Here is a 26,662-nt window from a genome sequence, read left to right as displayed (position 1 = left end):
CCGCTGTTCTCAAAGATTCCTACTTTCTGTCGAACAGAAATCACCACCTCTGGTTTCTGAAGGGCCACATTCGATATACAAATTAGGAGAACAATGAACAGAATAACACTAAGTTACTGGACTGTGTACATTATTCCCAAACTGTTTCCAACTTAAAACTATTATTCCTTCTCTGAAGGGGCTTTGTTTCTTGTTCTGTCTTCTTTCATCTACGGCCCTAGCTCACATCCCTCCAGGTCATCAAAGACATGACCTACAGACACCACAGGAGGGTGGGGAACACAGGAAGAGCGAAGCCATCAAAAGTCCTTGATGAAGTCAAGAGATTTGGGTTCTTCCTGCCTTCCCTCTTTACTTCTATCTCGGCACTAGGGTTTTGGAATCTTGGGAAAGGGATCAAAATCAGCCCCACATTTCCTTCACGGTTATGGGACCACCTTTTCATTTAGACTGCAAGCAAGTATAATTAGTAATACCATGTTCTGTTACCATAGATTAAGTGGGAAATATTCTCAATATGTTGACTTTTTGAACAATATGAATAAACATATGCTTAAAAATATTATACAGCATTTCATTGTAGTATTTTTAACAATTCTGTTTTCTTGGAAAGGTCCCCAGAAAGTTTGTTTTCATTGGCAGAAGATATTTCAAAATTATCGGAAGTGATAAAAATAAAAGAATAGAGACTTATGTCATAAATTCACTTTGGCTTACATTTGGGTTATACAGGATGATCATCTGTGAGCTTGTGTGCAAGCTTTTCTCTGGATTATAGTTGTCTTCAAATAAAAGTGTGATATAAATATGGATGTAAAATTTACGAGTACTTCTAGAAATCAAGAAATTTGGAAATGTATTGGTTTCACTCAGTTCTTAATCAAAATACAACTAGCATAAAATAGAAACTAGTTTTGATGGCTAAAATATAAACAAACCTTAAATCACAAATTTGTAAAGCATGTCTTGCTGCTATGAAAACTGATTCATGTATATACAAACTTAGTCTTTTGTTCTGGTAGTTCTTTCTTTTAACCTCTCCCTCCTATTCTGGTATATGCTCCCTCCCTCCTGGTAATCATCCTCTTGTTTTATGTCATATTACACATTTGAAATTCTTTTCCTGGGGCTTCTGGCCAAGATTGAGGTATAGGTAGACACACTGCGCCTCCTCGCACAACCAAAAGAAGGACAACAACATATTCAGAAACAAAAAACAACCAGAACTGCCACAAAATCAAACTGTATGGAAGTCTGACAACCAAGGAGATAAAGAAGAAACATTCATCCAGACCAGTAGGAGGGGCGCAGACGGGCAGCCAGGGAGGAGAGGACTGGCGAACCCAGTGAGGCGGCAGCTGGAGGACCAGGGGGTCCCACATTCCCGTGCAGATAAACCAGGAGGAACAACTGGGGAGCCAAACAGACTGTGCAACCCAGGGCTCCAGCGTGGGGAAATAAAGCCTCAAACTTCTGAGTGAAAACACCTGGGGGGTTGAGGTAGCAGCAGGAGAAACTCCCAGCTCACAGGAGAGTTCGTTAGAGAGACCCACAGGGTCCGAGAAGGTACACAAACCCATCCACCTGGGAATCAGCACCAGAAGGGCCCAATCTGATTGTGGGTAGTGGGGGAAATGACTGAAATCTGGCAGAGAGTGGAGCAAACGACACTGTTCCCTCTCAGACCACTCCCCCACATACAGCATCACAGCGCAGCGACGTTGGCTGCCCCATCCTCGTGAACACCTAAGGCTCCTCCCCTTCCTACAAAACAGGCTCGTGAGACCAAAAAAAGAAAAAAAAAAAAGGCCCAAATGAAAGAATAGATCAAAGCTCCAGAAAAAATACAACTAAATGACAAAGAGATAGCCACCTATCAGATGCACAGTTCAAAACACTGGTAATCAGGATGCTCACAGAATTGGTTGAATATGGTCACAAATTAAATGAAAAAATGAAGGCTATGCTAAGTGAAATAAAGAAAAATGTACAGGGAACCAACGGTGATGGGAAGGAAAATGGGACTCAAATCAATGGTGTGGGCCAGAAGGAAGGAAGAAACATTCAACCAGAAAAGAATGAAGAAATAAGAATTCAAAAAAAATAAGGAGGCTTAGGAACCTCCAGAACATCTTTAAATGTTCCAACATCTGAATCATAGAGGTGCCAGAACGAGAAGAGGAAGAGCAAGAAATTGAAAACTTATTTGAACAAATAATGAAGAAGAAGTTTCCCAATCTGGCAGAGGAAATGGACTTCCAGGAAGTCCAGGAAGCCCAGAGAGTCCCAAAGAACTTGGACCCAAAGAGGAACACACCAAGGCACATCATAATTCCATTACCCAAGATTAAACAGAAGGAGAGAATCTGAGAAGCCGCAAGAGAAAAGGCGACAGTTACCTACAAAGGAGTTCCCATAAGACTGTCAACTGATTTCTCAAAAGAGACCTTACAGGGAAGAAGGGGCTGGAAAGAAGTATTCCAAGTCATGAAAGGCAAAGACTTACATCCAAGATTGCTCTATACAGCAAAGCTATCATTTAGAATGGAAGGGAAGATAAAGTGTTTCTCAGATAAGGTCAAGCTAAAGGCGTTCATCATCACCAAGCCCTTATTATATGAAATGTTAAAGGGATTTATCTGAGAAAAAGATAAAAAATATGAACAGGAAAATGACAGCAAACTCACAGTTATTAACAACCACACCTAAAACAAAAACAAACTAAGCAAACAACTAGAACAGGGACAGAACCACAGAAATGGAGATCACATGGAGGGTTATCAGTGGGGGATTGGAAGGGGGGGAGAGGGGGAAAAGGTACAGAGAAAAAGTAGCATAAATGGTAGCTACAAAATAGATGGGGGGGTAAGAATAGTATAGGAAATGTAGAAGCCAAAGAACTTATATGTACGACCCATGGACATAAACTATAGGGGGGGAATGTTGGTGGGAGAGGGTGTGCAAGGCAGAGGGGAATAAGGGGATGGGGGGAGGAATGGGACAACGGTAATAGCATAATCAATAAAATATATTTAATTAAAAAATAAAACAAAAAAAGATTTTGTTTGGTAATATTAATCAAATGGCATTTGAACAGTGTTGAGTTATAAAACATTATGCATTCTCATAGTTTTAGCATGTTAATGTAAATGTATTTGTGACTAAAATGGCTTGAAGATTTTTAGACTGCTTTTAAGGAATGAAATCTGGCATAGGGAAGCTGTCACGTGATTAGTGGGCCAGGTTGGCTTCGGGATGGACAGCTTAAGAGAGACCCTAAGCCCTGGCTGGTGTAGCTCAGTGGATTGAGCACTGGCCTGTGAACCAAAGGGTCACCAGTTCAATTCCCAGTCAGGGCACATACCTGGGTGGCTGGCCAGGTCCCCAGTGAGGCGTGCATGAGAGGTAACCACACATTGATGTTTTTCTTCCTCTCTTTCTCCCTCCCTTACCCTCTCTCTGAAAATCAATAAATAAAATCTTTTTTAAAAAAAGAGAAAATCTAACAGAGAAACAGAAGACAGCCATGTGTGTGTGTGCGGGGGTTGGGGTGCTGGCCATGAGGGAAGGATGAGGACGGGGTAAAAACCATACCATTCCACCGCATGTCAGCTGTTTCAGTTTGCAGCTTTATCTGTGATCTCCACAAATACTTAAAGACAGGTGGCTCAAATATTACTATCACTAAGCTCATTTTATAGAAGAAACATTGTAACAAAAGCTCTGTTATGAGGAATGCAATCCATTTGTTCCAAGACACTGCCACATGTTATTTTTATTTTCTTAGTCTCTGCTTCTTAAAAAATTGTGAAAACATGGGCCAAGACATAGGTTGCCTGCCCTATTCTTAGAGTTGAGATTAATGTTATTTATATCTACATTTCTCCCAGCCGAAAGCCCCTCAGTATCTCTCACAGGACCTCTGTTCTCTACAAGACATTCGATGGTGTGGCCACAGCAGCCCCTTCTCTGGCTGTTGTGAGCCCTCGCTCCTGAGGAGAGATGGTCACACCCTCCTTTGTGCCCCCAGAATCCTTTGTTCACATGACACATGACACATGTCAAACTGCATGTGAGTTAAATTTATGGACTTGACACTCCCACTAGGTTATAAACTTCTTACCAAATAGGACCTGTGCCTTGTTTTTCATCGCATACCCAGCTCCTTGCAAGGTAGCCCTTGGTAAATTTGTTGAATGAACTGACAAATGAGCTCCACTTATTCTAATTCGCTTTCAATGCATCTGTCAAAGAGTTACATTCTATTTAAACCAGATCATCTACTACCTTTATGTTATTGGGTTTGAAAAATCTTAGAATTTAAAATGTGAGCATTAAAAATATCCAAACAATTTAATTATTAAGCCAAAAATCTTAGATAGGAAACTTCTCTTCGTAATTGATTTTTTTTTCACCTAACCTAACATTTTGCTTAATTTTGTTACAAAGTCATAAAACTTCTGTATAAAAGTGCCTTATTGGTCCTGCTTTGTACAAACTCAACAACATGGATAATTAGAGTCCTTTTTGTAGATTATTTAGATCCAAAGCTACACAATACCTATATTAACTGGATAACTAATGCAATGGGGTTTGTCGTTGGGGATAGCAGTGGTGTGTTAATCACATGTGTAACTGCCACCAGCAAAACAATGTGGACATTTCATTTAAGAACTAGACATAGTGGGGTAGCTCAGTTGGTGAGAGCATTGTCCCGGTATTCCAAGGTGTGGGTTTGATCCCTGGTCAGGACCTATGCAAGAATCAACCAGTGAGTGCGTAAATAAGTGAACAACAAATTGGCGTTTCTCTCTCTCTAAAATCAATGAATAAAAAAAATATTTTGAAGAGAACTAAAAGTAATTTCCCTTTCAGAATAAAATCTAAAGTCTAAAATAATAAAATTAGTAATTATTTCAAGTAACATTTAATGAAAAAGCCACGCACTAGTACATAGTATATTATATGTAATATAGTTATATAATTTTATAGGATGTATGTGTAAAAGAAAAAACCACAAAGTTTCCACATGCCGCATACAATGGTTTCCTTATCTGGTAGCTATAGGTCATATATTTAAAACTAGAGGGGGCAGCTGTTCCCAAGACAGTTGAAATTAAGTTAGAGAAAGGGATTTGCAGACATTTTAAAAAGTCTTTGTGCCCCCTCCCCAAAAAAGTATATAATCAAACATCTGCTCTCAAAATTAATCTTAATAAAGCTTTCAAAAAGCAGCTTTTTGTGCTGTGTTCTCGCAACATAAGTGAACTTTTGCCCCCTGAATATGCCCATTTAAAATAATAAATGTACTGCTTTTCTTTTTTTAAGTTGTAAGCCATTGTTAAAATGACTTGAATAAAATCTTTTTTCAATTCTTTTTTTAATTCTGAGGCTACAAGGTACTCAAGGCTCATTTCATCAACCTAATGAAGTAGCATATTTTTGGGGGGGTCGGGGTGGAGGGAGGGGGTCACTGCTGCTTAATTAAGGTTGTCTCCTCACCTTTACTTTAATAAAGGTCGCCTCACCTGTACTTTCCAATCCATGTGGCCCGCGCCAGTCACAGGATATCATAATCCTCTAGGTCCTGAGCTTTTAGATGTATAATTCTACACCTTAGAAATAAAATTAAAGTAATTGTCAGCTTCAGACACACCATAAAATAATATTTCATTTAAAAAGGGTTCTTTTAGAAGGATTGGAACTATTTGGATAATTTACAAGTAAACGGCATCTTTTTAAAGATGTGGTTTTATTCTGCCTGTGTAGATCTTACCATACCGTAGCCTCTGTCCAGACAGACCGCTGCGGTCTGCAGGCTAATTAACAGCCCTCCCCGCAACTCTCTCAGGACGCTCCCAGGTTCCTGGAGCACGGCCAGCTGGTTCCCAGGCTCTTCTCAGCCCTTGTCTCAGCTCCCCCAGACAATTTACCCCTCTGAAGTCGTCCTTCCAATGTCCCTACACAGACCTAATTGGGGCGGGGCAGGGGTGCAGGGCGGGCCACACCTGCCCGGCCCTAGAGCTCCTTCCTCCGCTTAGTTCCACTTCCCACAGAGCCTCTGTCCACAGCAATGGGAAGCAGTGGCGACCTCAGCGGGCAACTGAGGCTATGGGCCCTGACGGGACCCACTTCTCCTCATTCAGTCTAGCTGTCACCTCTGCCCTGAGAGTTTCTCTTAAAGGGAATCACACCAAGAGGTCCCTGCTGTCCGGGAGGGGTAATTAGGTCTCTATTCAACTTGAACAATAGACAAGGAACCAGGATTTGGGTGCAAGTACCCCATTACTGGAACCGGTGGGTACTCAGGAAAAAATGAATACGGCACGAGGCCAGTTTCTAGAACCAGAGCAGTCACTACAAACCAGCATCAAGGGTGACTTGATGCTGAGGTGTCAACATCCGACACTTCTCTCCACAACCCCCCCCACCCCACCCCACCCCCGCCCCCCCATAGGCTCAGGCCTCGTTCCACAGTGGCTGTAGGAGCTTAGTCAGCTGCGGAGGCATTAGAAAGATAGAGCGGGATGTAATGGAGATAAAAATGAAGCTGGTTTTACAACTTCAAGGGGCCCAAGAGAACCACTGCATATATCCTGAGGTAGGCCATACCTCTGGTTCTTTAATTTGACTGGTGACTATTTCAATAAAAGTCTGAATATGGCATAAAAGATTTCCCTGAAGAAGGCTTTATTTTTTCAATAATTTTTATGGAGCTATCATTGACATAAAACACTATATTAGCTTCAGGGGTACAACATAATGATTTAAAATTTATATAGTTTGCAAAACAATCATCACTATAAGTCTAGTTAGCATCCATCCAATGTGCAATTGCAACTTTTTCTTGGGATGAGAACTTTTGAAAGTTACTCTCTTAGCAACTTCCAAGTTTACAATACAGTGTTATTAACTATGGTCAGCAAGCTGTGCATTACATCCCCAGGACTGACTTACTTTAGACCTGGAAGTTTGTCCCTTTGACCCCCCCCCTTCACCCACTTCCTCTGGACCCCACCTCAGGCAACCACCAATCCTGAAGAAGGCTTTAGAATCAAGCAGGCATGTGCTGGAGTCACATCTCTATCACGTACTGGCCGTTTAATGTTGGGCCAGCCTTCCTGATTTCCTGCTTTATTTTCTGCTAAAGGAGGATTTCAGTACAGTTCTAGTAATATTGCCGTGATGATTAAGATCAATCTCAGCACATAGCATAGAGTGGTTTTCCCAAAGTTGTCGACACATTGGAATCACCTAGGGAGCTTAAAAAACTAAGATGTCTATGTCCCACCGCCCCAGAAAGCATTTCAGCAATGTGGCCCGGGTTTTGGAATTTCTAAGAGATCCTCAGATGATTCTAATGTTCAGACAAGTTTGGCATAGAGCCTGCCCTATTCTGAGCATTAAATATCTGTTAAATGAGTGGACACAATTAGTGCCTGGCATATCCTGGAGTTTCCAGCATTTTTGGCTCCCTTCCCTTCCCTGACCATCTCCCCTGTTTTTATTGGAATTCCTGAAGACCTAATGCTGTGATTCCAGTTGATGTGGCTACCACTCATGGCCAGGCACATGCAAGGATGCAGAAGGCTCTGGAATCATATGCTGTGATACCCTGCAGGAGGAAGAGAGGAGAAAGAGGCAAAGTTGCCCTGCAATGGGCAGTCCAAGGAGCTTCTGTTAAGGGAATGTCTAATGAGTTTGCTTTCAAGTTCACTGTATACAGTAAAGCCCCTGAATGCTAATTATAAAGTCACCTTGGAAACCAGAACCTAGTTTTGTGTTCTCACTGGGGCTGATACTGGCATGAGCCAGAACACACAATGGATAAATCGAAGGCAGAGTTTCAGCTGGTCCTGAGCTCTCCTATTTTGGGGCCTTTATATGCAACATTTGTTGCAGTAAATCCTTGGTTTAATGTTCCTGGGTCAGCCTTCTGAATGTATAAAAGTTCCAAAAAGTCAAATATGTGGCTTATTGGTTTCAGTGTCCTTTCATGGCTCTTGGAGAGAGGCTCTGAATTCTGAGACGGAGGGAACTATGTAAATCATTCTAGGATTTGAAAGCCAGTGTCGGCTCCCTTTCCGCAGAACAGGAGGGCTGTAAAGCTGTGGTGTTTCAGACGTGGGAGACGGGTCTGTCCCCTCACCGACCACGTAAGTTATCATGTGCTTATGAGTGCAAGTAATATTTTCTGGCTCTCAGTGCCTGGAACTAAGGACTGGAATATTATTTGATATCCAAAGCTTGTATTTGATGCTCTTTATGATTCAGAGCAAGTTCTCAAGTTCACCTCAGTAACATAATAGAAACATTTAATATAGTTTAAAAAATTGGTCTGTCTCAAGAACTATGTGAACATTTCTGCCTGACCTGAGAATCCTGATGGCGTCAGGCTGGTCTTCCTCATAAACGAAACCATCCCATTTTATAACTTCAGGAGGTGAGATCTCTCGACTGCTCAGTTTTTCAGACATGCATCATGAATAGAAAAAAATCTTTTTTTAAATTTATTTTCAATTATACTTGACATATTAGTTTCAGGTGTACAACATAATGATTCCATATTTACATACCCTTCGAAGTGACCACTCTGGTATGTCCGGTTCCCATCTCGTACCACGCAGTTATTACGTTATTGACCCTGCGCTGTATTTTACAGCCCCATGACTGTTTTGTAAATGGCAATTTTGTACTAAGAGAAGAATCTTTTACTTCGGGGTAGTTTTACACTTAATAGGGATTGGCTTATACAAGAACTTTGAGAATTGTGTCTTTTTTTTTTTTAACTAAAACCTACCACAGATTAAAAACTTGATATTGACACTTTGTAGTACTGAGTCATTTAGGAAAATAAGGATGCACTGTCTTTGTTAATATTTGTCACTATGCAATGTTTTACCTACTGCATTTGGTATTAAAGTAATTGAGCCTAACCCACATTTCTATTGCTCTCTTTTAAATTTTCTATTTTTTTCATCACAAAAAATTGGTCAGCCTCAAGAACTGTGTGATCGTTGAAAAACATTTCTTATCACAGGAATACAGTGTTCTACCTCAGGACTTAAAAGGGAAATGTTGTATAAGACAACTTTATTGTACGTGTATGCTTCTCTCCTACCATTTTAAGCTCTCTAACAACTGCCTCTTTGGGTTCCTCTCAAAATGCTAAAACAAATCCCTCTGTTGCCATTTCAATGTGTTAGAACCTCATATTGAAAACAAAGGTTGTACTTCAGATAGCAAAGAAGATAAGAACAGGCATAGATATTGCCCTGTGGAAATCCAGTTTTCGGTTTGCTCACTAACAATCAGCATTACAGGAACTAAGTCCTGAGCAGGGCCTGGGCCCCGCCCACCTGCAGGCCCGACAGCACCCAGGTTCCCCACGGCCCTTGCTTGGCAGTCAGTTGGATGCATTCATGCTTGGAAAAGGAGTTCCACATGAAGAATGTCAGTATTACTTTCTTTAGTTGCTCAGAAAGGTTTTTTCAAAATCTAGTAATTACTGAATAATTTTCAACTCTCTCTCTTTGGTGGCTGCAATTCCCAGTGTCCCCAAAAGTGAATCTTCTTTTTTTCTTATGATTCTCAACTGGTCAAGGCTCAGTTTCATGCATATCCTGAGCTCTGGACATGAATTTGTAAATATGGCTTTGTTTCCCTCTGCGTTAGCAGCATGAATCCTGGATATGGAGTTTCCACCAATGGGTCTGTACAGCTGAGTCATGCTCCCTGTTCTCAAGGTGAATCCTCTCTGTGTCCCAGGTTGTCCCAAACAGACCCGTGATGTACAAGTGTACCTCCTGGGTGCCCTTTGTGACTCAGGCACCCCAGTTCCTCATTGACCACGTTGGTTGTAAGTGATGTTAGCAACATCCCAGCACTCAGCAAGGACATTTGTCTCAATGCAGTGCCTTCCCTCTGCTCTCTCCCCACAGGGTCCAGTAGCATCAATTGCATCCACGTTGTCTGCCCTCTCCCCTGGGCCTGGCCTTCCTCCACCCCCTCCTCCTCCACCTCCTCCAGGGCCACCTCCACTTTTTGAGAATGAAAGCAGAAAAGAAGAGTCCTCTCCTTCACGCTCAGCTTTATTTGCACAACTTAACCAAGGGGAGGCAATTACAAAAGGTGAGAAAAACTGGACCTTGAAGCTGTTTCCCTAGCATTCCAGGCACACAGGTCTCCCAGAGCTCGCCATGGATGCATTATTCAGCCCCAGTCCCAACACGCGGGGAGCTGCTCTTGGGAAGGCAGGGCGTGCAAACCTGCATCTCAAGGTTGATGGGCTCAGTGGGCTGGTGCACAGACCAGAAGGAACTGAGACTCTGGGTGCCCCACTGACCACGCACACTGCCTCCCCATTTCAGCCCCTGATGCTACAGCACCACGTACAACCAAGGTATCGAGATCGGGTGAAATAAAAATGACAAATGATGTCACCTATGTCCCCAAGCAGTGTACAGGCTTGTCAAGGAGTTAGTAAACTACTTTTGTCCTCACAGTGAATAACTTTTTTAAAAAATCAAACAATCTTTAATAAAGTCATGCTGCCAAAAACTTCATGCAAATGTCTTTTTGCTTTGCATGGGTAATGGGAATTATGGTGTAAGTGTCCCGATGAACTGGGCTGGGAGTTAAGAACCAAAAATTTATATTTTTCTCTGGCTCCAATTAGCTGCACTGCCTCCTCATCTGCAAAGTAAAGGAATGGATCTGTAACCCTAAAACCGACCCTGTACTCCAACATTTACTTAATGCGATGCTCTAACCTTTTGGCTATGCCTGGGGAAGGATTTAGCCATGGGAAAAGAAGTAAATCAAGAGATCCTTTTTGGCACAGTGGTTTGCTTTCAGCAGAATTTTTATCTGTCATCTTATCACCTTAAAGAAGAGGCCCCTCTGCCCTGGCCAGGTGGTGCAGTTGGTTGCAGCACCATCCCATACACAAAAGGTTGCAGGTTTGATCCCTGGTCAGGGACTGTGCAGGAGGCAACCGATCAATATTTCTCTCTCACACTGATGTTTCTCGCCCCTCCTGCCCCTGCTTCCTCTCTCTCTGAAATCAATAAACATATCCTCAGGTGAGGATTGAAAAAGAAAGAAAAAAAGAAGTGGTTGCTCAAATGCTTACAGTGTTTCCGTTAACTCTAACCTACACACGTCCCAAATTGTGCATATTAACCTTGAGAAAAACACTAGGCTGCTATGAAAAGGGCATGAACCCCAATTCTGGTGCTGTTTGCCTCATGTCCATCTCAGAAGTCAGGGACATTCCCTCTGCATACAGCGGAAAGCAATGTGTCTGTGCGTTACCTCCCCAGGGCTCCGGCACGTCACAGATGCCCAGAAGACATACAAGAATCCTGGCCTGCGAGCTCAGGGAGGACAAACTCCCTCTCCCTCCAAAAGCCACACTCCCGGCTCCAAAGCTCCCCGATCAGAGCCTCTGCAGAAACATGCTCCCGTGTTCGAGTTGGAAGGAAAGAAGTGGAGAGTAGTGAGTGAAGCCCTTTAGCCTTCATTCCTGACGCGCTCTGACGAAAGGACTAGCGGCAAAGCCACGCTCCAAGGTCCTCAGGATTTCCGCGTGCCATGGCAGGGGCAAAGGCTGGCCAGCATAGAAACCGGGGCCTTTCTGAATGCTTCCATAAACATTTTTAATTTTTCATTGTTTTCATTTATTATTTTCTTAAACTTTTAAAATTATTTTTTAATTGTGGTAAAATACACATAACACAAAATGTACCATCTTAACAGTTCAGTGGCATTAAGGACATTCACACTTTGTGCCGCCATCACCACCATCCATCCACAGAACGTTTTCCATCTTTCACACTGAAACTCTGCACCCCTTAAACACTAACTCCCCGTGGCCCCTCACCTGAGCCCCTGGCACCCACCATTCCACTTTCTATCTCTATGAGCTGGACTGCTCTTTCCATAAACTTTTAATCTGTGCCCCGTGCTGATCGGCTGTAGGATGTTTCATTCTAGCCCTGACAGAGGTGCTGATATAACCTACTGTTTCACCCACCACCTCCACCATTGTGTAAGCAGGACAAGGACCCTTTGAATGAAGCTGGTGCTCCTTGCCGATCCCAGGGGCTTCCCTAAAGGCTGAGGACCAAAGCCCCGGAAAGGTTGCCATGGCCTGAACACTCTGGGACTTAGACCACTGTAGTGGCCCTTACTAGTCTGTTTGCCCAACTCCTACTTGGCACAGAGACTCGCTGCAGCATCAGTAAGTCCAGACTCAACGTCCAGACTCCACAGAAAGCTCTTCCATCCCTAGTCCAGCCCCAGCCCCCTCGCCAGGCACCTGATACCTGAACACTTGCAAACCGCCCTTCTGAATAGCAGTTCCATCTATTCCCAGCACCACAACGACAAAGTAAGACCTGTGGTTTAGTCTGTAAGAAAAGGGCTCTAAAAGAAAAAACATATTATATTAGTGAATGCTGAACTCCACAGTAATTTCAGTATGCAATGGATTCAGTTTACCTAAACACCATTACATTTAATGTTTGCATATGTTTTAACTTCAGGAGTACCAAGAGGACAGAAATGACCTTGTGATTTCAGAGACGGAACTGAAACAAGTGGCTTACATTTTCAAATGCAACAAGTCTACCCTACAGATGAAAGGGAAGATCAATTCCATTACAATTGGTAATGCAGAACTGTGGCGTAATTGTTACCATGATAAGTAGAAACATGCTGTGTATGTTTAGTGGAGTTTTTTTTTTTTTCTTAGACAACTGTAAGAAGTTTGGTCTGGTGTTTGACAATGTGGTGGGCATTGTGGAAGTGATCAACTCTAAGGACATACAGATGCAGGTAAGTGACCCTTTGAATCATGCTCTGCCCTCACTGTGGTTTGCACAGGTCATCCACTCTGCCTGCAAGGGGCCCTTGGTGTCCACCTGGAAAACTCCTCCCTTTCCCGCTAGACACAGCTCTATCAGCTCCCCTCGGAAGCCCCCTCTTATTGGCAGTGTTAATTCGTCTTTTTCAGTCTCTTAGAACACTTCCTGTTCTGCACTCCAAATACTGGTTTGCCATCTCTGTTTCAAGAACAGCTAATTAATCTTGACAGCCCAGACCTCCACATGCTAGGTGTCCAATACATGTTTGAGGAGTGAGAGGTGTAAATGAATCAACCAATGAATAAACAAAAACACTAAGAAATTCTCCCAGCATACTAGCGCCATCCCCAAAAGAATTTTCTCCCCTCGGTAAAAATTGGTTCTGAGTAAGGAGGCGGAAAAGCTTCTCTGAAGAGTCAGTGGAATCAAATACACAGCCTGGAAAGTAGAACTGAAATTGAATTTGCAAAGCAGGGGAAAATCTGCGTCCCTTTAATAGTTTGGATTTAACCAAATGGAATTTTATAATGTGCAAAAGCTAAAGGAATTCTTCCCTTTAGCTAGCTACAACTTCTTTCTTTGATTATATTCTTTTCCTATTGTTAATCACCCCTAATTATCTGACATTTCCTAATGTTTGTTAAAATTGTATTCCAGTTTTATAGATATTTCTCTTTTGTTTTACTGGGCTTTTCACCACTACCACTGTAAAAAAATTATTAAATTTATTGAGGTAACATTGGTTAATACATTGTATAAGTTTCAGATGTACGACTTTATACTATAACATCTGTGTACTCCCTTATGGGCTCCCCATCCAAAATCTAGTCTCCTATCACTATGTATTTGGCTCCCTTTACCCTCTTCATCCTCCCCTGACCCCTCTCCCCCTCTGGTAACCACCATACTGTTGCCGTATCTATGAGTTTGTTTGTTTCTTTGTTTTACTTGCTCATTTGTTGCTTTTGGGGTCAACAAACACTAACTGTAAAGAAAAGGACAGGTGAATCTAACCACATAGAAGTTAAAATTATATATTCAATCATATATAAAGCTGAAAGACAAGCCATGGAATTAAAAATGATACTTGTAATGCAGTTAATCAAAAAGGATTTGTAATCAGAACTTATAAAGAACTTAACACAAATCAATAAGAGAAAAACAGTTACCCAACAGAAAAATGGGCAAAGAATATTATGGCAATTTTGAGAAGAAAAAAACTGAAGTGTTTTATAAATATGTGAAAATATGCATGACCTACCTAAAAGAAATAGGAATGTAAATTAAGACTACAATTAAAGATATCTTCACAATCAAAACTTTGCATTCAGGCTGTCCTTACTTTACGAGGGGCATATTAGCTGAAACTCATGTTTATCATAGCGGTACAGCTTAAGGACCACCTGTATATTGAAGAGTCTGATGGTACAGGGGGTGTTAAGGAAGTGGAACAATGGGACCCCGATACATCAGTATTGGGAGAGTAAATCTATTGCACTTACTGTGCAGAGTAAATTGACACCATGTAATAAAGTTAAAGACATTCGTAGCCTGTGACAGAGCAATTTCTCTCTTAGGTATCTACACTAAAGAAGCTCTAGTGCCTGTGTCCATGAGATGCGTAAAATTACTTACTGCAGTATCATTCATAATAGCAATAAAAACAAAAGCAATTTAAATGGTCACCAACTGGTCAGTGAATAAATAAATCCCACTAATAGAATACCGTAGAGCAGCTCAAGTGCATGAACTACAGTTACATGTATAAAAACGGGTCGCTCTCAAAGCAACATTGAGCAATAAAGGCAAGCTACAGAAAGGCAGGCAGGTACAATGTGTCCCTTCATATACAGATTGAAACATGCAAAACAATATGCCCATGTTAAACACGCTTATGAAGGCTCAAGGTCACTTTACCCCAGGGACAGACCTGGTATGAATGATAAACACAGAATCCTGACGAGCAATCACCTCTGGGGGAGAAAGAAGGGAGGTGAATAGGGTGGTGGAAGGTAAGGAGGGAGCTTCAAAGATACTGGAAGAGTATAGTCCTAAAAAAAAAAGGTAAATAAGCCAAATGTTCAACTCTGATAAAGCTGTGTGACAGACATACTTGCATTTACATATTTTATGATATTCTTTCTATGTCTCTGTGTTTAAAATGTATCATAATTTTTAAGGATATGGTCAGGATTTCTAAAAATAATGGAAGGATAAACCACGGTTATCTGTCCAAGAGGGAGAGAAACCAACAGTGTAGTTCAGAGACCAGAGAGAGACCTTTTACTGAATACTCTCTGAACTTCCAGATGTTCAAACCAAGGGAATGTCTCTGTCTATTTTAAACATTTAATACATCCTTTCAAAGGGCCTAGACACAACAGAGACAGAAAGCAGAGCAGTGGCCGCCCATGGGTGAGGATCGGGATGGACTGTGAATGGGCATCAGGGTTATTGTGAGGATGATGGAAATAGCTTCAAACTGAGTTGAAGGGATGGTCGCACTACTTTGTAAATCTACCAAATATAATTAAACTGCACACTTAAACTAGGGGAATTTACGTTTGCAGATTCTACCTTAGTACTGCTGCTAAAAAGACTGAAAGTAAGAAAGGGCACGGACCAAAGTTTATATGATTTGATCCAGTAATTCTGTTTCTCGCAAATTATTCTAGAAAAGAGTACACATTACAAGAAAAAGAACAGACTAGGAGATTCCATGGAAATTTTGGAAATTTTTATGCAGAAATACATTTTTGAAAAACAAAACGAATACAGAAGCATGTATGAAATGCTAGAGCACTGGCCTGGGCAAGCTCACATATCACCTGTCACTCAGCAGAGGAGCTACATTTGGCCCAGTTCTGCTGATAAGAAACAATCTCTGTTCTCCAAGTGTTCAGGGGAAAAGGGTGTGCATATCACCTACTCTAATGTAATATTGACCGAAATGCTGTGGAAATGACAATTCTTACTAGTTCAGGGCTATTTTTAAAAATTCTGCTATTGCTTCTTCAGAGTTTCGGATACATAGAGCATTTCAGCATTTTTCATATAATATAGCAATACATACACACAATGTATTAGCACTATGTGCTTGCCTCATGTGGCCCCACTCCGTCTCGTAAACAAATCACCTCTGACTCACTGACAATTTACTCTTTTCTTTCCTTGCCTGCTCTTCATACAGTTCGGATCAGTAGGCAAATGCTCTTCATCATGATAAAATAAGCAAATCTAGATCACCAAGAATGTTACTGCTGACATATCCTTGAAATACAGATACATGTATTGTTATTTTATTTTATTTATGGCGAAGCACTGTGCTTACCTGACCTTGAACTACCTCTGCCTTTTTTTTTTTTTTTTTGTACTGGGGTTTACTTCCAACTCGGTATCCAGTTTCTGTGCAGAGAGGAGAAAACAGAGAAGAGTGGTGACCTGGCTAGACTCCCCCTAAGGAATTCTTTACATCACCTGCACCATCAACAGGAGTTGCTCCTTGGGTTTGCAATCCAGCCTTTTCTTCAGGGTGAAAGAGGAGATGTCTTTATCGCTTCAATTACTATTACAAGAAGGAAAATTATAGAGTTGTAATATGGTCATTGGGGGAACAGTCTACCCCTATAGAGATTTGGGGGGATGCCTGAAAACTGACTGTAAAAAGAGAAATTTAAAACTGATCGAAATTTTTATAGCACTTAGATTTTTAAAACAATACAAAGAATCACCTCCTCCTGTGTATGGTGCCTTTTGCCTATACAATGAGTGGCTTGAACTGGGTCTCCGGTTTTCGCTCCTGAAATTAATACATTTCAAAATCCTTAGACACTCATTATCTCATTTAAGCCTCACATTCAGCCAGTGCGATTTTTATCTAGCAAAGGACTTACGTGAAAAGAGTTGTAGTGTTTCTTATTTATTCCTTTTTAGGTTTGGGAAAAAATCTCAATCATGGAACAATTTATTTGCTCTTAACTGACAATATGAGCACTTGTTTTAATCAAACTTTTATAGAGATTTGTCAAAACTAAAATTTTAAGCAAATAAAGGGAAATGCATCTTGTTTCTTTTATCATGAAATCAAATATATGTTTCAAAGCCAGTAACAGGGCTGTAAGACTTTTTCTCAACATTAGCTACTGTTTTCAAATTATCCCTTTATTTTGTCTCAGGAAAGAGACCCTGGGGTTTGAGAATGCCCTTGTGAGGTCCTTTCATTCTGTCCCCAAATGACACCTACCAATGCAGCCTGGAGGCTGGGCCGTTAACCAGCCCCAGCTCTGACCCAGCCAGCCCTAGCGCCTGGTGAGGCCCATGAATTGTACCGACTTAGGAATATTATAATTCCTGTTTTCTTTGCTTTGGGCCCATATTATTTTTTTTCTATTTCAGGTAATGGGAAAAGTGCCGACAATTTCCATTAATAAGACAGAAGGCTGCCACGTGTACCTCGGTGAAGATGCGCTGGACTGCGAGATAGTGAGCGCCAAGTCCTCCGAAATGAACATACTCATCCCTCAGGACGGCGATTATGTGAGTACCCTTCAAAGGACAGTAAAGACTCTTTCATGAGCCTTCATTATTAACATTCTTTGAGATTGACTCATTAGCTACCAACTCATGAGCTTCACCTGTTGCATCATTCACAGGCAAGAGAGGCATTCAGAGAGCTGCCTTACATTTCTTTTTCCCTCTTCCTCTCCTTGACGGTGCTCACTGCTGGGTTTGTGGCTCTCAAGGCAGGTTGCTGATAACTCCCTTAAGGGGCTAGCTTCTATCACACAGTACGGCACACATCTAGGTCCCTGTTAGTTAGGACCAAACATTGTTTCTGGGTATGGTGGAGGCAAACAGAACAGAGGGAGAAATGCTTTGGGGGAAAAGTGGAGGGGGGTGATAATAATAAGTAGACCAATTTGTGTAGGCATTCTTACATCGGAAATTCTTAAACCCAGCCTAAGAATCTGCTGGGAAGCTTGATGGATGTGCCCACTCCCCAAGTCTGCACCTGGAAGTGAGATCTAGGAGACTTGCAGCGGGGTCTGGGAATCTGTATTTTAATAGGCCCACAGCCCCTCCAGAGACCTTTCAGAGAAATACTAGCCCCCAGCGATTCTGCCACCATTTGGTTTCTTTGCCTCCTCCCCCCAACAAAGCAGCTTCTAACAGAAGCAAGCAGATATCCTCACACATTGAAAAGGAAGTATAAATAAGTGCATCTTCCGCATCACACAGTGTGGTGGACCCACCAGTTGTTACTATTTGGAAGCAAGCTACCGCTTTCTACTAGTTATCGCTTCTGAGATTATTCCCTCTGATTCTAACTGTGCAAGGGAGCCAGGAACCAGGACGCCTGGGAGAAACGTGACTGAGCAGTCACACCTTTGGAAGAGGAGACCGTCAGTCCATCACCGTCAGCACTCGGGTTAATCTCCTTACGCGGGCAACGTGACTGCTCTCGCGTTCTCCTTTCCTCGAAAGACATTGGTCCTGTCCAAATGGAGACATTTGGCCCATAGTTAATATAAATCCTGCTCTTCTGCGAGATTCAAACCCCAACTCACCTGCTTAAAACCCTGCGTGCCAGTACCAGCCAGGCTACTGAGCAAGAAGAGTGGTGATTGACAATACAGCCACACACAATTATGGGACCAATAAAACGTGGTAATATTCGTTACGTATTAATCCTGTAAACTCAAAGTAAAAATAAATGTTCTGGGCTATTTGCACCCAGGGACATTTTCTAAGCGTGGATATTTGGGGCAAGACCAAATGCCTGCTAATCTCCCCTTTCCCCATCTCTCAGCGAGTTCTCCAGCGCTACCCAGACACACCCTACATGTCGCAGCCTACAATTTATCACTTAAGTCTGAAAGACAAAACTCTGCCAGCATTGGGCCACATTTCACAACCAGGTATATGGCCAGCCTCACCCTAAGCTTTAGAGAAGAGCCTCCTCTCACATTCTCCACCTAAAACAAGCTACTGAAGGGCTAAAGCCACTACAGAACAGGTCCAGAGAAGGGAGCCAAAAATGAGGGTGAGTCCTGGCCTTTGCAGCTATTTAAGCAGAAGGCTCAGCTGGATGGGAACTGGATCTTCTAAGAAAAGCATTGGGGTTTGGATGAGCACTCTGGACTAATGAATTTATAATCCCCAGGCTTGGGGCCCAGACATCTGCATTTATTAAACCTTCCTAGGTGATTCCAGTATGGAGCCAAGAGTAATGTCCATCGATCTAAGCATGAGTATAGGTCAAAACCTGAGCGTGATAACGTAGTCTTCCCTCTCTGCAGAAATTGTCTTTCTCCCTCTTCACGGTTTTCCCAGTTAAAAGTAATAGAGAGCAATATGGAAGTCCTGCTGTAGGCATTGGAATCTGGGAATGGAGGGTAGGGATGATTCATCCCAAAGAAATCTGTCCCCCAGAGAAGATGTGTCATCATATTACTATCACTTTATGCTCCCCCAAATTTTCAAACGGCTGTAGAGAAGTTACTATCTTCTCTACACTCCAGTGCCTTCACTCCAGAGTATTCTCCACCCGGCCTTGTTTACTCATCAAGAAGGGCCCCAGAGGGATATTAGCTACACACACACAAGGTTATTGAGATTGTGGCTTCTTTGCTTCATCATAAGACTTTGCATTGTAGGTTTCACTCAAGGAGAATTCATCACTCATGATAGAAAAGGCTGTCCCTTTAAAACAAATAAATAAATGGCTTCTTCCAGAAGAAATAGATCCCACAATTAGGAAGATATGTACTCATGTGTGTAGCCCATGAAACTTCACATCTCAGCAATGGTGAGCACGGCATCAGCTTATCAGACAGTTGTGGTTTCAATTGTGCTGTGTGTACGGACGTTGAGGGAAGCCACCAAAGCCTGCTGGGGACTGCTCCACGCCTTCCTTTCTGATCCTCTTCTGAAATGACTGGAGAGCCTCATGCGGAAGGAGTGATTTCAAACTCCTTTTATTTTGGCCATTCTGCACTGGTGTGTGTGGTGGGGGGAGGGTCTGCGTGGTACGTGTGCATGTATTTCCCAATGGGAAGAGTAGGGTGGCAGGATGAAGGGTGAGAAATTTACATACAACCTGAAGCACATTTTTATATTTCATCAAAGAGTAGACAGATAACACCAGATAAAGCTCAGTGTGACTGGGGATCAGCAGCCTCGTCACCCCTGGGGAATTTGTTGGAAATGCTGATTGTCATTCTCTTCCCCAGATCTCCTGAATCCAAATCTGCATTTTAACAAGATCCCCAGTTGAACTCCTGTGCATGTTTGAGTTTGGTGGAGTCATGGGTACGCGAGAGGCTGTCTAGGTTTGCACTCTGGACGCTCTGCTTACTACTGACATCATCTGCGTCAGTGGCTTAACCCCTCAGGCCTCTGCTGTAGATTGCATCTCAGTGAAACCTAGCTCACAGGGATGTAGGAGGTCAACCGAGTTCACATACACCCAGTGCTTTAAAAAAAGTCTGGTTCTTAATAAGTTCTAGTTTAATGATGAGGCTGGAAGACTGTCACAGAATGGACACATGACTGCAAGTGTCCGTGTGACATAGAAGTCTTCTCCATGACACAGGTGTGAGTTCCATAAAATGTCTTTGTCCATCAAGTGACAGTAACCAGCCTCCTGTCTGTTTGCAAAAGGAAGCCTTGGTTTAAATAACTTTGTTCCCCTTGCCTTTTTCCAGAGAGAATTTCCTGTTCCCGAACAGTTCAAGACAACATGGGACGGATCCAAGTTGGTCACTGAACCTGCGGAAATTATGGCTTAACCTCCAGAAAGACCAGATCCCTGATCCGAATCTCCCAATTAAAAAAAAAAAAAAAAAGCAGCATTAAAGACCTAGAAGTTGCAGTCGCCCCTACTGCTTTAGCTGTGGCCTCCAACGATTCTGTGCTATAGAAACAGCATCATTTCTGGCATGCCTTCATGGGCATTTTGAAATAGTTAACATTTCTTCATGATTTGCCTTTGTGTGTGGTTTGAGTTCCACACGCTAACTTGTGAGCGTTATGCATTTAAAGGGAAAAAAGAATTCTGTTTTCCTCTTATCATTATCACAGTAGATTATAGTTAAAAACATTGCATGATTCATTTTTGCACTTACGTTTAGTTGCTATCTGGGAAATAAAACCTTTGAGAATCTAAGATGTACATTTTCACCTTTTACACAATTTCAATATGCCGTGGTGGTAGTATGCTTTGAAAAAGATCTGCTTTTTATTTTCTTACTTTCGCAACATGTTCACCTTTACCAGCGTGGATACACTGTCAGCATGAATACGTATTTCAACCCATCTTTTGACAAAACAGAAGAAAACTCCATGCTAAGGACCATATCCAGTGTCTTCATCCCTGGGAGACCTTTATTCTTTACAGTTCCTAAAAACCCAAAGTAAATGCTAACGATTTATCATAAATATTTTTCCGCCTTGTCACCTGGAAAACTTTTATTTTTCTGCATAAAGATTTTCATGCCAAAAAATTGGTGGGAGGAAGCAGATATAATACCTCACAATTTCGCTCTAAGATCAAGTTCAATTTTTGTTTACCAGTTTTGAACCTGTTAAATATCAGATGCCTTGTAAGTGACGTCTTTAATGTTTTCCTACAGACCACCTGCTCCTTTTCCACTAGCCGGACTTGCGAAGCAGTCTCAAAACTGAACGTGAAAAAGCCATAAAAGTATTACTTCTTACAAAACCCAAGGAATTGTTTGTTGGTTTGGCCTGCTGCTCCTATTTTGTAGTATTGGTAGTACATGCCTTTTCAATATAATATGACACTCCTTTGTGTCTTTTTAGAATATAGTGCTGAAAATCTGCAACTTCTTGGATCACGTGTAATAAACTATAGTATAATGCTTGCAGACGCAATACAAGCATATATATTGTGCCTATTACAGCCTTTGGAATACATCGTTTCTGTCTTTTTAAGTATCTTCTATATCCATATAGAATTAAAATTACTAAATACTCATGTATCGAGGTTTTGCAATAAAAGTTTTGTCCATATAAATAATGTTGTGGCTTTAGTAAATATCTTTTTTTTCAACTGTCAAGCTTATTCTAAAATAAAGGAAAATTCTGATTGTTTAAGTGCTGTGATGAATTCTGGGTGTTAAAGCTCTTTTTTTCTGCTTTGACTTGCCCCTTGCTCATCTGTTTTATTCAGGAAAGACAGCTGAGCCCTTTCGTTGAATTAGATGATGTATGCGCATGCCACCGGCTTCCCCGAAGAGTGGCTTCCCCGCGACAGATGGCACTAAAGCCATTTGTAGTTGGAAAAGTCAGCCAGAAAATTCCAGAACTGTTTTATTCTAGAACTGTTTAATTCTAGACCTGTTCAAGGTCTCTTTTTTGAGAAAACCTCCCTCATTGATCTCAGTTAATGGAAACATCCCAGAAATTGAATTTAGCTTATAAGTATGATATGATATTATATATACTATATATTTCAATGTATAGTATAAATAACTTTTATAATACATTTATAAACAAATTTATGGAAGAAAAATTTAACTGGGAAAAAACCTCTAAAAAGGACAGGGTACATACCCTTAATATAGTAATAATTTTATATTGAAAATAAGTCCCTCAGAATTCTTAGACTCTGTGTCAACTGGCCTTGGACTTAGCATCAGACTTTCAAAATGCTTCGCCACAAATATTTAAAATCTCAATTTGAGGTTCAAACAATTATTTTACCAGCCTTGGTGCCCTAAGTCACCTACTGGTTTTCCAAATAGGTTGAATTTGTTGGAAGAAGGAAAATATCTGGTAATGTATAGCAAAACAATTAAGAAAGATAATGCTACATTTCCAATATGTGTTGTTTTCTTGCACATTGTTGAATTCCAATGTCAACAGTGCTGTCACCTAATAAATATTATCAAAGGGGTAAGAAATCCATACTTAGCAGAGTTTCATGTCATGTAAACTCACGAAAAATGAAAAACAAAAATGTGTCAGTAAAAAAAATTAAGCGCAAGGATCTCCTGTATCTCTTTACCTTGTCATGTTACAAAATATCATTTTATAGGACCGAGATGGCTTTTTAATTCCAAAAGAGCCTTGATTGTCTTGAAAATCCTTTCCTTGAAAATGCTGACTCCATTAGATAATTTATTTCTCACCAAGTCTTTCTTTCACAGCAAGACATCTTAAAGTGAGTAGTTTGTAGAACTGGTAGAAAATGCATATAGTTTAGTCATTCACTCTTTCATTCATTGAAAATGTCTACTTCAACTTCGTAGAATCTAGATGAATTATCTAAAGAATCCTCTCATTTTAAAGATGAAAAAGCTAAGGTCTGCTGACATTAGACATTTGAAATTTGAAGTTAAACATTAGACAAGCAACCAGTTAGAGGCAAAGCAAGGACTGGAACACACACACACACACGCACACACCTTTTTATAACTACTGTAATTTGGCTTCTAATCTAACCACGTTTTTGAAACTATCAAAAGTCATTTAATCCCGTGGCTTTATCTCATTCCTCATCTGTTGAGATTCTGGACATTGCTTTTTTTCTCATTAAACTCCCTTTGACTTTGATACATGAAAAACTTCTCTGGCTCCTTTCCCCTCTGTTTCCCCACTTCAAATGCTCATTTGTCTTCTTTAATGTTACCTGTCTCCTCTGTGTAGGTAACTCCCAAATCCACATTTCCAACTCAAGTCCATCTCCCCATATTCTTAACTCCAAGTGTCTACAGAGTATTCTTGCCCATTCCAGCATCACTGAACATGGCTAAAAATTAATGCACATCCCCCCTACATATCTGTATTTTCCTCAGCTGCCTTGCTAGGTAGTCAATTCTCATCATTCTCATCATAGATTTAAAACCAGCCTTTTCCTGTGATAGGAAACACAGGAAGAGAACCAGATTTGGAGGGAACCATGGTTTAGTCTTGAACTTGTTTAACTCGGGGCATCTTTGTGATATTTAATTGGAAATAGAGAGTAGGCAGTTGGATGTGGGGCTGGAGTCTTTTCCATTGTTTCTGATACCAAATCCTTAGGAATTATTTCATAAGTTCAATGTTCCAAAAATGACTTTAATTAAACATGTTCATTTCAAACGAATTATTTTAAACTACTGGCACTTTCTGCAACACTTTAGATACAGATGCAGTTTTAAGGGCTTAATTCTTTCAACTGAGACAAACTGATTTAACAGTCTTTTAAAGTCTTCTTTTGCAAGTTTAACCATTTCAATGTTCACCATTTACATGGTGAAGCTTATATCTGTGCCGCAAGTGGAAAGTAAACCAGCTCAAGTTAACCAATGATAATTCATCCAGATTTCTTCAAATGGTTCTTGTTCCTCTACTGTAAGTCTAATAACTTGGCAGGGAATATGCAACTAACAAAGGATAACATGTACCTGTCAGTAGAGAATTTTTTTCAGCTTTCCCTCCAGTACAACGTATCATTTCATAACTAAAGATAAATTTTGTCTATTATATATTTGAGTTTTAAGTCCACTTTATTTCAATACCGTGCTTTTTAGCACCATGATCGTCAAAACATACTTTGTGCTGACATGAAGACCCAGATGAAAGAAATGCATCACTGGCCACACTTCTTAAACAATAATGTTCATTTTTAAATCCTCTTCACAAATATCGTAAAGTTGTTTTCATTAAAATTCATTTGGTAATTTCCATTATATCAATTATTAATCTTAGAAACTAATCAGAAAGTGCATTTAATTTTTTTTATTTTAAATAACTCTATGGCCTCATTTCTTCAACTCATAAGCCAATAAACTTATAATGGGGAAGTCTTGCCGTGAACATAACAATTCTGTAGATATTTTTGGAAGGAGTGAGATTTGTCTGGGAAGACTGGTTTTTCCTGCTCCTTGTCCCTAGGGAGCAGGAAAAAACAGTAACCCACGAGTAACCAATGGCACATCCCTGAAGGGCGGAGCTAATGACATGTGTCCTGCATGCAGCTGATGTTATGACAAACCCTGCTTTGGGCATTCTTCTTCAATTTAAAACCTACAGAGAAAATATAAGAGTTAGACTGACGTAGACTGTCAGTTCCAGGGGAGTGATTGTCTATTTTTATAGATAATAAAAGTCTATGCCCTTTCGTGGATGCTTAACAACATTGTCCTGAAGCATTACTAAAAGGTGTTTAGAGGTCCAGAGAAATATTTTATAAGAGTCACATATGATATGTACCTTCAAGAAAAGGATATAAATGTATGGTAATATGGTATCTAAAAGAGGTATAAGTTATATGTATTCTCCGTATCTTGAGATAGAGAAAAGTTGGCTGAAATAACAAGGAATTGCCTCCATCATTATGAATCTCATTTCTTTAGCTGTGATAACAATTGCAAGTTGAGGCAGAGATTTTGATATTTATCTAACTAATTTAAGCAACAACAAATTAATGATATACGCTTATTGAAAAGTAAATAGTATTTGAAAATCTAAGTTACCCAAATCACCTGAGCAAGTTCAATAAGTAAGTGCTCAGCACTTTCCTATATGCTCAGTCACCACAGACAGCAAGTATCTGAAGAGTAAAGAAGGAATATTTTCATGCCAGCCTGTTTAGTAGCTGTGGGGTCCAGGAGTGATGTCCCGTCACTAACAACTAAAACTGGCTCTCTACAGAATTATCAAAGTGCTCTATCATTTGTTAGCATCTAAAATAATTACACCAGCAATATGGATAACGTTCTGCAGGCTTAACTCCATACACTACAGTTTTCAGACACGTCTCTCTTTCACACCTCAGGGCGTAGCTTCATGCTTCATTGACTTTTTTTAAAAAGTAAAGTAGGTCTTGTAGTAATTAGAAAAAGCTTTGGCTTGGGAGTCAGAAGATCTGGTCTCTATTCTGGATCTGCCACTAACCAGGATGTGTCTATTTGACAACTGCCTGTGATACCTTTAAAAACATGCAATTCTTGAACAATGAGATCAATGTGTTAAAAAGTTTTTCAAATATGATTAAACAAATATATAATAAAACTGCCTGTGGCAGAGTCGCTAGCCATCCACCAGAATTTTTTTTTCCTTAGTGGACTACATTCCCCAGCCTCCCTTGTAGTCCAGGCCCACGTGACCAGATTCCGCTCGAAGGTTGTGAGTGTTCAGTAAGAATGTAAATCCTACCTCAGCATTCAGTCTGTTAAGAGAACATGTTTTCTCCATGTTACCTTTCCTTCCACCAGCCAGATCCTGGACATGACAACCGGCCTCAATCGTACAGACGACAATATGCTCTGGTTGTGCAAGAATCACAAGTTAGCCTGGGTCCCTGGTCACAATACGGAAGACAGCCACTCACTGGCCCGACCCTGCCCTAGGCAGTACATGAGAAATAAACCTATATTGTGTTTACACTTTTACATATTTGGGTTTATTTGTCAGAGAAGTTTAGCCTACCACAACTAATATGCCACCTAAGGAACCCTCTGATTCACTGGTCCACTCACCAGAAATACCTTCAACAAATTTGGAAAGAGGTACAAATCATTAAATAAAATGAGAATGTGTCAGAAAAAGAGTGTAAAAATATTTTTGTTAAAATGTGAGTCAATTAAAAGAACTATATTTTGTTTGTGTATAAAGCTATATGAACACATTTGATGAGAGGCAGTTCAGTACAGTGGTTGAGAGAATGGACGCTGGTTTTGTCACTTACCAACCACATAATTTGGGGGGAGATCACTCAACTTCTCTGCACTTCCGTTTGTTCATCTCTAATGTGGAGATGCTAATAACAGTAGTTACTGGGCTGT

General features: G+C 40.8%; 1 protein-coding gene across 1 annotated transcript in view; it reads left to right on the top strand.

The window, feature by feature from the left end:
* The window catches only part of CAP2 (cyclase associated actin cytoskeleton regulatory protein 2), a 127,444-nt gene extending 105,463 nt beyond the window's left edge, over window positions 1-21,981 (top strand). The window contains exons 8-13 of the mRNA XM_053921073.1: window positions 9,942-10,131; window positions 11,325-11,500; window positions 12,549-12,672; window positions 12,758-12,840; window positions 17,265-17,405; window positions 20,576-21,981. Coding sequence (XP_053777048.1) covers window positions 9,942-10,131; window positions 11,325-11,500; window positions 12,549-12,672; window positions 12,758-12,840; window positions 17,265-17,405; window positions 20,576-20,659 — 798 coding nt within the window. The 3' untranslated portion in view covers window positions 20,660-21,981. The remainder of the gene's footprint in view (window positions 1-9,941; window positions 10,132-11,324; window positions 11,501-12,548; window positions 12,673-12,757; window positions 12,841-17,264; window positions 17,406-20,575) is intronic.
* The last annotated feature ends 4,681 nt before the right edge of the window (window positions 21,982-26,662 follow it).

Source organism: Desmodus rotundus, chromosome 3, assembly GCF_022682495.2.
Source record: "Desmodus rotundus isolate HL8 chromosome 3, HLdesRot8A.1, whole genome shotgun sequence".
NCBI lineage: Eukaryota > Metazoa > Chordata > Mammalia > Chiroptera > Phyllostomidae > Desmodus > Desmodus rotundus.
This window is presented reverse-complemented; position numbering and strand designations above follow the sequence as displayed.